Source organism: Penicillium macrosclerotiorum (assembly GCF_028827735.1).
Source record: "Penicillium macrosclerotiorum strain IBT 26536 chromosome Unknown utg000008l_segment0_segment0, whole genome shotgun sequence".
NCBI lineage: Eukaryota > Fungi > Ascomycota > Eurotiomycetes > Eurotiales > Aspergillaceae > Penicillium > Penicillium macrosclerotiorum.
The window spans coordinates 799,767-812,376 of record NW_026643087.1 but is presented as its reverse complement, the minus strand read 5'-3'; the positions used below and the strand labels follow the sequence as shown (position 1 = coordinate 812,376).

The window sequence follows — 12,610 nt, the reverse complement described above, 5'->3', positions numbered from 1 at the left end:
TATCGCTTGCAATCATCACTTCTGAAATATTGACAGGCCTCTCCTGATACTTTTGCCTTTTGGCGCTCGGAGATTTTCATTTTTTTTTGAAAATGGCTCTTAAATCAAAATCTAAAGGCATTTCCTCGTCTTCTGAAAAGACCACTGAAGAGAATCTCGGTTCAAAGAACAATGATTTCAAAGAACATGATCTGGAGAGCCAGTGTTGCAATGGATTAAATCGTCGGATCTCTGTTCACTCTTCCCTATCACTGCGAGAGGGGGTAGAGGGACTACACGGGATGGAATCAGCAAATTCGATTCAATATCGAACGTGCAGTTGGCAACAGGTAAGTTTTCAAGCGACATAAAGACGACTGTGACATACTCACCGGCGTGCAGACCGCCACACTGCTCTTCTCAGAATACATTTGCATCGCCATCATGTCCTTCCCCTGGTCGTACTCCATTCTTGGCCTTGTTCCTGGCCTGATCCTCACTGTCACTGTCGCCCTGGTAGTCCTATACACATCCCTGACAATATGGTGAATATACTTCCCACCATAATCAAGCGGATCCTAACCAAATGTAATAGGCGTCTCTGTCTACGGTATCCTGAGCTCCGAGACATCTGCGACATTGGTCAATTATTATTCTGGGACTCTAAGTGGGCTTGGTATGCGACAGCATTTTTGTTCTTGTTGAATAATACTTTCATCCAGGGGCTGCATTGTTTGGTGGGAGCTGAATATCTCAATACCATGTCAAACCACGCAATTTGCACCATTGCATTCTCATTTATCACTGCAATGATCTCTTTCATGGGTTCTTTACCTCGAACATTCCGTGCCTTGGCTCATTTGGGAACTTTCTCCGCCTTTTTCACCTTCATCTCGATTGTACTTGTGGTTATCTTTTCAAAAATTGAAGACCATCCATACGGTTGGTCCGATAAAAGCGGAGATCCAATAGTGCTTGCTGTTCCTGCTGAGGGCACAACATTTGTCACTGGGCTGAGCGCATTTTTGAATATAAGTTTCACCTTCATTGGCCAAATAACCTTACCTAGTCTTATTGCGGAGATGGCAGAGCCACGAGATTTTTGGAAATCCGTTACCGTTGTGACAACTGCAGAGATTATTCTGTTCACTATTGTAGGCGCAGTCGTCTACGCTTTCATCGGAGGGCAATATATCAGCTCTATGGCCATTGCTTCACTTGGAAATGAGCTCTACATGAAGATATCATTTTCCTTCATGGTGCCAACACTAATCTTTCTAGGGATTCTTTATGCTTCAGTATCGGCCCGTTTTATCTTCTTTCATTTATTTTCAGCGACTCGCCACGTGGGCAACCATACCATAGCTGGTTGGGCATCGTGGGCTGGAATCTTGTTCGTTCTCTGGATTTTGGCTTGGGTCATCGCAGAGGTGATTCCGTTCTTCTCTGACCTTTTATCAATCATGGGTGCCGTGTTTGGTTCCTTCTTCGGTTTCATTTTCTGGGGAATGGCCAATCTACATATGCGCAAAGTCGACCACGGCTCGATTATCTACAACAAGATGGGATTGCTTGGCTGGATAGATCTGCTTTTCAACATCGCTATTATCATCATTGGACTGTTCTTTCTAGGTCCAGGAACATATGTAAGTCTTTGGAATTGTCTATTACTTAGAGTCAATTTGTGTAGGTATGTGCTTAATGATGTCTTCACCTTGAATTTAGGTCTCCGTCGCGTCTGTCCTCGAGAGCTATTGGGGTGGTACTGTGGGTAGTGCTTTTATTTGCGCCAGTAATGGACTCAGGTCTTGAAAAAAGACGAGCACGATTCTATATTTCAAATAAAGATGACGCAGAGGTCAACTTTCGAAGCGTCCTGCTCCAGGTTAATACAGTAAATTGAAATAATTTGTTTATTTGATTATGGTATTTTTTATATAAAGAAGCCTTAGGCCTGCAGAGGCTCCCCCATGCCGCCAAAGGTGACGCTCTTGATAACCATGAACTCGTCTATGCCATACTTGCTGCCCTCGCGGCCAAAACCACTCTGCTTGACACCACCAAATCTGCCAAAAAAAGTCAGTGGACGGAAAATATGGAACGTAGCACTTCAGGATCACTCACGGAGAAGCAACGTCACTGATCAGTCCGGTATTGACACCAACCATGCCAACCTCCAGGGCCTCGGCAACACGGAAGATACGGCGAACATTACCACTAAAGAAGTAGCCAGCAAGACCGACCTCGGCCTTGTTAGCCAAGTCGACCACCTCCTTCTCAGTCTCGAAGGGGAAGAGGCCAGCCACAGGGCCAAATGTCTCTTCAGAGGCAAGAAGCATATCCGCGCTCATGCCTGTCAACACAGTGGGCTCGTAAAAGTTGGGGCCCAGAGCAGAAGCCTTCTGTCCGCCAATAACGACCTTGGCGCCCTTAGATGTGGCGTCCTGCACATGCTCGTGCGCCTTGGAAGCAGCACGCTCGTGGATGACGGGACCGTGGGTGATTCCCTCCTCGAAGCCGGCTCCAAGCTTGAAGTCCTTCACCTTGGCAACAAAGCGCTTGGCAAACTCATCATAAACACCCTTCTGCACGTAAATCCGGTTGGCGCAAACGCAGGTCTGACCGGAGCTGCGGAATTTCGAGGCAATGGCGCCCGCCACGGCAGCATCAAGATCCTCCACATCATCGAACACAATAAATGGCGCATTGCCGCCGAGTTCCCAGGAAACTTTCTTGATTGTCGACGAGGCCTGCTTCATGAGAAGTCGGCCGACATTGGTCGAACCAGTGAATGAGACTTTGCGCACCTCCGGGTGAGTGGTGATAAGCTCACCCACTGCCGGGGTGTTCTCCGCCGCAGTCACGATATTCACCACACCCTTTGGAATACCTGCCCGGTGGGCGAGCTCAGCCAGGGCATTGGCGGTGAAGGGCGTCTCGCAAGGAGACTTGGCGACCACAGTGCAGCCAGCCGCCAAGGCTGGGCCGATCTTGCGGGTGATCATAGCCGCGGGGAAGTTCCATGGGGTAATCAGACCGCACACACCAACAGGTTGCTTGAGGGTCATCACCCGGTTTCCGGGCACAGAGGAAGGGATGGTGTCGCCGTACACGCGCGGGGCCTCCTCGCTGAACCACTCGAAGAAACTAGCAGCATAGTTGACCTCGCCCTTCGCATCTGCCAGGGGCTTTCCGTTCTCCCAAGTAATGAGCTTCGCCAGATCCTCCGCATTATCCATCATCAGCTGGTACCACCGACGTAGCATGCGGGCACGCTCGCGTGCTAGGGTTGTGCGGAATGAGGGGAAGGCCTCCGAGGCGGCCTGGATCGCCTTCTCGACATCGGCGGTATCAAGCTCCGGGCACGTTCCAATAAGTTTTCCGGTAGCAGGATCTTAAAATGCGAAACACAGAAGCAAAATAATTAGCCATCAGCCTCTGTGGATCCGTGTGGTTTCAAAGGTGTTGGATTGTGCTCCTTACCGTGGACCTCAAAGGTCTTTCCGGACTGGGCGCCAACCCACTCGCCATTGATGTAGCACTTCTCAATGAAGAGAGATTCATCTTTCAACTAGGGACAAATTAGTCCATCCTGTCCATGTCCTTGGTCTCACCGAAGGCTCACTCACCTGGGGCTTGCTGTATCCCATGGTGTAGAGTCTCTTGGCCGCAGGTGCTGCGGGAATGGAAAAAGGGTATCGTGGTCGAGGTCGCAGTAATTGCCGAGCCACAGGGCGAACAATGCGGTCCATTATGACGGAAGCCGGGCTGCGGAGAAATTGGGAATAAAAATACAGACCAAAGCGCGGAGCAGATCGGTTCGATGTGCGGGGAGGGGAGTTGGAGACGTCTTTAAAGGGCTCGGTCTTTGCCGGAGGAGGGTCGCGCCGGGCGTGAGCTGCTAGGGCGCTCGATGGTGATTGCTCTTCAAGCCCGAGAAGCACCGAGGACGGATTTCGAGCCGATGTGTCAAAGGTTGTCCTCAGAAGGAAGCTGGATGCTGAAGCGGGGATGCTCTAGGATTGATGTCATTCCCGATTCATCGGGCCAAAGTTCCCTCTTCTCCAGGCGGTGTGCTACGACGTCGCTACCTATCCCTTTTCCCATCAGTCAATTTTGAGATTATACAGTCCTATAGCTATTGTAATTGCATGCCATTTGCATGTCAGACATGAGACATCTCTCTTGTTGACTCTTCTAATCCCTCGGTCTGCCCAGCTCTCCACTTTTATGTATTTGGATTACATAGATGACCATATCCGGTATTTTGAACCAATAAGAAGCTCAGACGGGATACTCTTCGGTAAAGAAGTCCAATCAGAATTCTTAGACCTTTCTCCTGGAGCAGATAGTGTTCTCGTAATTCCATCTTGGTCTACAAGACAGTTTAAAGACGCTTTTAGGAAGGACCAGCCGACGGTGGATTTGGAATCAGGTGACCCTCCAGCTATTATTATCAAGTCGTATCAAGTCCCTACAACACAAAGTGGTCTTCATGCGCAGCATCACATAGCAATACAAGATAATCTAAAACTCAAAACATATTGGATATCGTAACAGCAAACAAACTTGAATCAATGCTAATCAATTTCAATCACCTCCGTACCACCTGGTCCAGGTCTAGCCATACTTTGAGATCTAGATCGGTCGCTCTGCCCAGGTGTATACGATGGATGCACGCGCTTCAGATGCAAATTGAGATTCCACCGGCGAGAAAACCCATCCAAGTGTCGAGGACATCTCTTGAGGGGGCAGATGAGATCGGCCTTCCGATGTTCTCCCTTGCCCCGGGGAGCTCGCGAGGACTCAGCAGTCTGTGATGATGCACCTAGTGCATTTGAGGGGTGAGAGTCAGCGCCACGGGCTCGAGGATTTTGTCGCGATGCCTTGGCCTTGTGTCGAGTCGATGGAGGTGGGCTTGCTGCCTCGGGTTCACCCTCACTTTCCACGTAGGCGTATTGGTGAAAGGAGCCTTCGAGAGGAGACACCCTCTGAATGTGGCCCTCGAGCAGGGTCTGGAAGGTCATATCTTGCCCGAAGAGATCGGCACATCTTTTTGAGGCTCGCATGACGGCGGCCGGCGGGAGACCCAGCATGGAAGCGAGGCCCATCACCTCGCTCCAGTCACGCAAACCACGTCGGTGTCGATTTGTGGGACGGTCGTCAGTGCCCAGAGAGCTGCGGGAAGTGCGCGACCGACCTCGTGATTGAGAGACGCTAGGCATGCTTTGGTTTCGAAGACTAGTCCCGGTTGATTGCCGTTGGCTAAGGGAGCGCTGGCTGGATACATCCGATTGACGAGACTGTTGTCGCATTCTTTTACGACGACGACCACGCGACTGGCTCCTAGATCCATAATTGCGTCGAGACCGAGATCGAGACTCGTCGTCTCCCGAATCGCCTGAATCACTCGCTGGCGCACTGTCAGATTCGTCATCATTGACTCGACCCTTCACGGAATGGTGGAGGCCCATCAAAAGGCGATCTAGTTCTGTGATGACATTCCGCGCCATGGGCCGCAATTGACGCCGAGACTTCTCATCATCGGCTTGAATCACGGGCTGAAGAATAACTGGTCGTCGTGATTGGGTTTGTTCTTTCCCATCGAAATCGGTCTTCTCATCTTGAGTATCCGTCATCTGGTCAGGATCCTCTCCCCGCCGTACACGAGTAACCCTCACTTCCTCAAGGTCGCACTGGCGTGACATGAAGGTTTCTTTCGCAGATCTCATCATGGTTGCCATGATTGATTCTTCTAAATCAGCGCTAGAGCGTGGATCTGATTGCATGTGAAATGTCTCAGGGTCATCTAGATAGCCTCTGAGGGTCTGTTGGATGCGTGGCACTCGAGACGCTAGTTGTGGCCACGCGGTCCAAGGTCGAGATACGTAGAATTCACCCTTCAAATCGCCATTTCCAGGATTTTGAACCGTCTCAGGAGTTCCGTTTTTAATGGCAAAGGCGTTGTAAAGATGAGCCCCAAGGTTTCGGGCTCGATTGGCTGAGAGAGATTCATGAGCTTCCAGGGCATCAGAAATGTTCCTGCGATATGAAGTAGGAGGCCCAGTCCATCGATTGGGGCGCTCAACTCCAGTAATCGGGTCAAGGCCGCGGTCAAGAACATATACCGTTCCCTGCGAAGCTGTCCGAACAGGACGTTTCAATAGATATTTTGACGGAGATGAAGATTTCTCGCGCTTGAATTTGCCGTGAATGCCATGACGAGGCTGCGCTAGGGACTCATCCTCGTCTTCATCACTCTCTCGGAAGCTCTCCCCGTCAGAACCATAATCGGCCGGTAAAGGCCTTTCTCGCATGAGCCTATAAAACTCATCTTCCTCTGGATCAGCAGCCTCCAGATCCATAGGATCTGAAGCATTGTGCGTCTCTATGCCATACTGGTCACTGTTTCCACCGAAGAGAGGGGGGTTGCGCTGTTTGAGAAGACGGTAGAGGACCAAAGTCACTACTGGGACCGCCAAACAACGAGCCCCGAGGCTGTGCTGACTGTGGAGGTTGTAGCTGAGACGAGGATAGCTGTTGGTTTTCTGAAAATGAGGACATGCCTCAGCGCAATGAATGGGATACAGATATCGACTTTGGAGCTAATATTCCGTTCATCTCACATAGATGATGGGTTGAAATTTGAATTTGACTTTATGATGAGGTCGTGACGGGAAATCATCACGTACACGTCCTCAAGCAGTCTCAAACGACTAATTTGGTCATTTCATGTCCAAATATGTCTAGCCCTTGAAGATGGAAATCACCAAAAATTCAACCGGGTGGGCCGCATAGACATTATCACGTGATTTACAATTCACTCGCGGATCTTCACGCTACGTACAGTTGAATTACTACTACCTCAGAAATGTAATCGGCATAGTACTAATGAACAAATAGACATTGTTACTGAGAGGGCGTATGATGATGAGATTATACGAAAAAAACGATCAAATTCAACAGACATGAAATTTTAGGACATGCATATACAGGGGTTTATCCCAGCCGCAAACGCCAGCCGAACGAAAAAGCACTCTTGATAGTTTTGACACAGGCTGGGCACTTTATTTCTGACCGGCCTTCTCAAGCTTGCGACGCTTTGAGCGGAGCTTGGCGGCCTCGTCAGAAGTCTTCTTGTTCGAGTACATCATCTTCTCAAGGAGCTTGCGCTTCTTCCGGCTCATCATCATCTTCTGGCGCTCAAGCTCCTCATCCTCCTGGCGTTTCTTGGCAGCAAGCTTCTTGGACTGAGCGGTCTTCTTCTTAGAGGCTTCGTCGGTGGCGCTAGCAGAAGAAAAGGGAAGTCCGGCGGCCTCAGCCTCCAGCTCCCGCTGGTGCTGGTTGCGGGCAGCCTCGTCATCATCATCAGACTCGGAAACAGCCTCTTCTTGGAATCCGCCAAAGTCCTCATCCTCGCCCTCCTCCTCTTCGTCGCTCTCGCTCTCGTCGTCATCAGTTCCGGCAACGTCCATGCCACCATCAACAGACTCCTCGTCGGAATCTTCAGCAGAGACAGCGGCCTTGTCCTCGGCGGTAGCGTCATCTTCCATCTCCTCGTCGCTATCCTCGGCATCCTCGGCCGCCTCGGCCTCACCCTCCTCCTCCTGCTCAGCCAGGCTGGCCCGGGGATCATAGCCACCGCGAGAAGCCTTAACCCAAGGGCTCAGGTGGGGCGGAAGTGTCTCGCCGGGGCCATACAGATCAGCGCGGAGGAGCTTGCCATCATTGATGCAGTCCCAAATCCACTGGGGCTGAACATATGTGCGTCCTGGAATACGAGTACCAGGCTTAACCTTCTGGGTAGAGGGATCCGCATCGGGGACTGCGGGCAGAGAGCCCTCGGGAAGCTGGGGGCGATCGACAATCTGGTGAGTGATGCGGGGATCAGTCTCGTCGTGAGTGAAAGCGCCATCACCCATGACAGCATCCCAGCCGACGCGCTTGCAGCCGAAAGCACGCAGGATGAACTCGAGAGGGGCCTTGGGAGCCTCTCGGGAGATGTAGAAAACAAATGGAGCAAACAAGGCACCTGCCTCGCTGCCGCTCATGTCAGGCTGGGGCAGGGTGTCGGCCTCGGGGGCAGCGGGCTCGAATCGGTCAATGGCATCGGTGGACTCTTCAGTAGCATCAACCATTTGCTCATCCTTAGTCTGGTCGAGACCAGCCGACTTGATCACTTTGTCCACCTTAGCCTGGATCTCCTTGGAGACCTCCTTGTTGGCACTGTTCGACTTGCCGGCCTCGATGGCCTTGGGGGTCTCGGCCACCGTGCGGCCCTCAAGCGTAAAAGCAGCCAGCTCAGCACCATTCTCATCGCTGCGGGTATCGAACTTCGGGGGGTATCTCAATCCGATCGAAGAGTACAGGCGGAAGTTGACAAAGCCCAGCAGGGTGGTATAGAAGTCCACGAAAGTGGCCATGATACGGTAGTCGACATCGCCGTTGACGCGCTGCACGAACCGGTAAGGCACCAGCCACATGATATCCTGGCCCTGGATGGTAGCCTGGTAGTAAATACCCTTGATGGACAGGAAGGACTTGCGCAGCGAGTTGGTGGTGATCAGGTAGTGTTGGAACTCGTGGCACACGCGCTGGCAGAGCGCAATGGTCTTGGGCGGGACATGGTTGGTGGAAGGGAGGGTAGCAAACAGGAAGAGCAGTGAAAGAGCGTCGTCAAGGTCACGAAGTGCATCAATGAAGGTCGGGTAGCGCTCCTTGATGACATGGTCGAGGGTGAGTTTCGGAGCGTGGTTCTTCTCAAGGCGAGCCGCATCGCTGACTTCGCCACGGCCAAGAGAACGCGCGATCTTCTTAGCAAGGGCCTTCTGGTCACGGAACTTGTTGAGGAGCGGCTCGTGCAGAAGGTACTGGATGTCCTTGGTGTAGTAGAAAGTGGTATTCGGGGTCGCGGTCTTGGAAGCCTTCTTCTTATTCCGGGGCTCACGAGGATAGATTCCTATCGATTGCGCATGTTATCAGCATTTCAGGTCTGAGGCTAATCGCTCTCCAAGATGAGTCAGTCTTACCCTTGAAGATACATAGGCGACGGAAATCCGGCAGAGAAATCTGAAGCTTGCGTACGGCCTGGGTACGGGTGATATAGTTTTTGGCCTGGCCAGAGGTGCCTGGGGGGAAAGAGTATTAGTGTATGTTCAATTCGCTCTCGCATCGGCAAGCATACCCTTCTTCTTAATCTTTGCCATAGTGAGATCTGTTGGAGTCCCGATCGCAAGAAAGCCAAAACAGTCTTGCTGATAAGAAGAAGAAAATTTCTCGATAACTTTTTTTTCGATGGGCGCGTGTGGTCCGTGCGTTGCGGGCGACCGTGGTTCCTCCGCCGGCCGACTAAGGGACAGCTGGAGCAACTGGCACAACAGACCAGACCGACGGGCTTCCACTTTCATCTGCCCTGCCCAGACAGCCATGACGGTGGACCGAAGGAAGGTCGTCGTGTTTGGCGCGGCATTCGTGTTGCGCCTGCTGCTGATATGCCTGTTCCCTGCTTTGCCGGACTTGCTCACTGGCCGGGTCGAGGTGTCGACCCCGGTCAACAGCTTCAAGCGATGTAAGTGAACCAGTGGCCTCAATGGGGAAGAAAATTGCGGAATCTGACTTTGAGAAACAGTGCAGGAAGGACTTTACCTCTACATTCGAAATGTATCACCGTATGACGGGGGTGTCTTCCACCAGGTAAGCGCCGTTCCCTATGCTTTGCTCTTGAGAGCCTCCTCGGTTAACCTTAATCATATACAGGCTCCTCTTCTCCTCCCCGTATTCGCGCTGTTCTCCGACGTCAAGGCCAATCCGTTCCCTACCGCAATTTTCTATTTCTTAGTCGATTTGGTTAATGCTCATGCATTGGCCACTATCTCCGAGTCAGGCCAATCAATCCAGAGCCGTCTCCACTCGGCCATTCGGAAGCATATTCGATGGGATGGAGTCTCTACTGCCGCCTGGTATGATGATATCGCAGAGTATACTGAATAGAAGGTCCCATTCTGACATAATTCCAGGTACCTCTTCAACCCCTTCACGATTGCTACATGTCTGGCACGATCAACGAGCGTATTCACTACGACAGGCATTCTCTTCGCAATCTCGAATGCTGTCGATGGAAACAGCTTCAATGCAATGCTCGCTCTTGCCTTCGCCTCCTATCTATCCCTCTACCCCGCGCTGCTATTTGTCCCCTTGATCCTGCTCTGCTACGACCAGCGAGTTCAAGGGACAGGCTCACAGTCAAACATCATCCTCTTCATCTTACAACATGGCGGCATCCTGGTTGCTAGCGTCTCGGGACTACTTGGTCTCTCTTTCCTGATCACTGGAAGCTTCTGGGAATATGTCTCTGCAACTTATGGATTCCACCTTCTTGTGCCGGACCTGACCCCCAACGTGGGTCTGTGGTGGTACTTTTTCATTGAGATGTTTGACTCCTTCCGTGGATTCTTCCTTGGCGTATTTTGGCTTCATTTGGCCAGCTATGTGGGAGGCATGACTGCCCGCTTGCGTCGGCAGCCTTTGTTTGTCATCACGTCGCTCCTAGGCGTGTTTGCTATTTTCAAGCCATACCCCAGCATCTCTGATGCATCCTTGTACTTTGCAGTGCTCCCATTATACCGCCATCTCTTTCCACGTAAGTGAGGATTCCTTCCGCATGAGGCGATGTCAGCCCCTTTTGCTAACCACTCGCAGTGATGCGCTACACTTTCTTCGCCATCTCGGCCATCTTATATTCCAGTCTGTTGGGTCCTGCCTTTTATCACCTGTGGATTTATGCAGGGTCCGGCAACGCCAACTTTTTCTACGCCATCACTCTCGTCTGGAGCTTAGGTTTGTCTATTCTCCTAGCCGACAGCATCTTTGCCGCGCTCCGGGATGAATGGGAGCAGGACCACCCTGAAGCCAAGGGCCAAGAAGTGAAGCAGGTCTAACCTATACCCTAATCATCATATTCACACCTCGCTGCATAAAACATCTATGTCATGTGACAAAGAACTGCATTGACATCATACATCCAAAATCTCATGTTCAACCCGTCAAATGCTTTGATAAGATTAAATAATCAAACTCCTTAATCGTCCCATTCCGCAGCCTTCGCGGCTGCGGCGAATACTCGTCCACCTCGTACCCACCCTTCTCGTAGAACTGCCGCGCCGTCATATTTGCCTTAAAGACTGTCAACATCGCTTTCTCCACCCCGACCAGCCGCCCGATCCCCTCCATCCGACTCATAAGTAACGCGCCGAGCCCCCGCCCCCGCGCCGCCGGCGACAGGTGGATCTCGTAGCAATAAATCACCTCCTTCCCGTCTTCGTAGGTCACCATGCATGACAAGAATCCGAGTACGCTCCCACTGCTAGCGCCGGACACTGGCTGATTGGGAGCGTCTGAGAGCGTCGCATTCCGGAGAATCAGGTACTTCATGTCCGGCAGCTTCATCTCCTTGCGTTTCTTGGGGCGGGACCAGCCCGCCCCAGACGCGGCGTAGTCCGCGCCCGACGTCTGCTCGATCAAATCGAGACAGGCTTCCAGGTCGGCTGCGGGGATGGTCGTCGCGGAGTACACGTCCAGGGACGCGTTCGGTGACGGTGTGGGTTCCAGAGGCTCCTGGGTCTTGGTCTCCGGTCCTGTGCTGCCGCTGGCGAGGAGTGGAGACACATATTGCGATATGAATTCCGGAGTGGGCAGGGCGTTGGTGCGTTCGACCAGCGGTAAGGCTGTGGCAGGTTTTACATCAGCGCGCTCTCGATTGGTTCATTGTGAAATGCATCGCTTCTATGGGAGGCGCCGACTCACTTCTGCTGTTGGAGACGCGTCGCGTGGGGTTTTGAGACCGGGAGGTCCTGCGTTTGGAAATTCGGCCTTCTTGAGTGGCCGGCATTTGAGAAGGGTTGGTAAGCGGATACAAGTGGTAGTGGTCTGCTTCGAGATTTCGATATTTCGTGAATACTGGTACCGACTGTTCGAGATCGTACTTCGCGACAGGGTGCCTGGGTCTACAGGTGCGGGCGGAGCAAGCCAAGTGCCCGGAGGCGCACCCCAAAGACGCCTCCCAGCGCCTTGTACATTACGCTTTCCAGCATCGGCTATGTCTTACCTCGTAGGAAGGGAATCGCGAATTTGAAGAGCTTCAATAGTCTTTATGATATTCAGGATATACCTGTTTGCTAAGTGGTTGGAAACAATATCTCATGAATATAGGGACCTGACCTGAGATATATATATCGAAACGAATCGAAGTTTTACTGGAACGGAAAAGTGAAATTACAACCTGGTCTGAATCATACATCAAGACCAAACCATCCCTAGCCTAGACTCCCTGTCAAGTATGTCTTCTGAACAGAAAATACTGCACCAGAAAAACGCCATCTCTATGGACTAGACACTTTAAGCCGAGCGTACGCTGAATTTTGAGAGCAGCGGGACCTACCCTGGACATGATATTGACATTTGATTATCACATACCTTCAAACGATGCGTGCTGCCCTTGACCATTTCATTTCATGCTTATTTCATTTGTTTCTCTTGAATCACATTCTTACATGGGTCCTCAAATATCACTATCCGCAACCCGATCGTGAGCCTGGTCGAATGGAGGGGCTGCTCTTTCTGAAAATAGGATAAT

At 51.6% G+C, this 12,610-nt stretch overlaps 6 protein-coding genes across 6 annotated transcripts; 2 read left to right on the top strand and 4 right to left on the bottom strand.

Moving 5' to 3' along the window:
- Positions 1 to 423: 423 nt before the first annotated feature.
- Positions 424 to 1,791, top strand: N7462_008485 (uncharacterized protein; the record flags this gene model as incomplete). The annotated part of the gene is made up of 3 exons (XM_057080200.1): positions 424 to 524; positions 575 to 1,625; positions 1,705 to 1,791. 3 exons carry the CDS (start codon positions 424 to 426, stop codon positions 1,789 to 1,791), a joined length of 1,239 nt encoding a protein of 412 aa, XP_056930528.1.
- A 136-nt stretch (positions 1,792 to 1,927) lies between these two features.
- Positions 1,928 to 3,731, bottom strand: N7462_008484 (NAD-dependent succinate-semialdehyde dehydrogenase; the record flags this gene model as incomplete). The annotated part of the gene is made up of 4 exons (XM_057080199.1): positions 1,928 to 2,045; positions 2,104 to 3,373; positions 3,463 to 3,550; positions 3,609 to 3,731. The coding sequence occupies 4 exons, from the start codon at positions 3,729 to 3,731 to the stop codon at positions 1,928 to 1,930; spliced, it is 1,599 nt and encodes a 532-aa protein (XP_056930527.1).
- An 828-nt stretch (positions 3,732 to 4,559) lies between these two features.
- Positions 4,560 to 6,344, bottom strand: N7462_008483 (uncharacterized protein; the record flags this gene model as incomplete). Its single annotated transcript, XM_057080198.1, has 1 exon — positions 4,560 to 6,344. The coding sequence occupies one exon, from the start codon at positions 6,342 to 6,344 to the stop codon at positions 4,560 to 4,562; it is 1,785 nt and encodes a 594-aa protein (XP_056930526.1).
- Positions 6,345 to 7,046: 702 nt separating this feature from the next.
- Positions 7,047 to 9,185, bottom strand: nop7 (mRNA-binding ribosome synthesis protein NOP7; the record flags this gene model as incomplete). Its single annotated transcript, XM_057080197.1, has 3 exons — positions 7,047 to 8,938; positions 9,009 to 9,107; positions 9,164 to 9,185. 3 exons carry the CDS (start codon positions 9,183 to 9,185, stop codon positions 7,047 to 7,049), a joined length of 2,013 nt encoding a protein of 670 aa, XP_056930525.1.
- Positions 9,186 to 9,273: 88 nt separating this feature from the next.
- On the top strand, positions 9,274 to 10,916 carry N7462_008481 (GPI-anchored transamidase subunit GAB1; the record flags this gene model as incomplete). The annotated part of the gene is made up of 5 exons (XM_057080196.1): positions 9,274 to 9,547; positions 9,608 to 9,672; positions 9,736 to 9,938; positions 9,996 to 10,618; positions 10,678 to 10,916. The coding sequence occupies 5 exons, from the start codon at positions 9,274 to 9,276 to the stop codon at positions 10,914 to 10,916; spliced, it is 1,404 nt and encodes a 467-aa protein (XP_056930524.1).
- Positions 10,917 to 11,013: 97 nt separating this feature from the next.
- Positions 11,014 to 11,866, bottom strand: N7462_008480 (N-terminal L-serine N(alpha)-acetyltransferase NAT4; the record flags this gene model as incomplete). Its single annotated transcript, XM_057080195.1, has 2 exons — positions 11,014 to 11,702; positions 11,782 to 11,866. The coding sequence occupies 2 exons, from the start codon at positions 11,864 to 11,866 to the stop codon at positions 11,014 to 11,016; spliced, it is 774 nt and encodes a 257-aa protein (XP_056930523.1).
- Between the last annotated feature and the right edge of the window lie 744 nt (positions 11,867 to 12,610).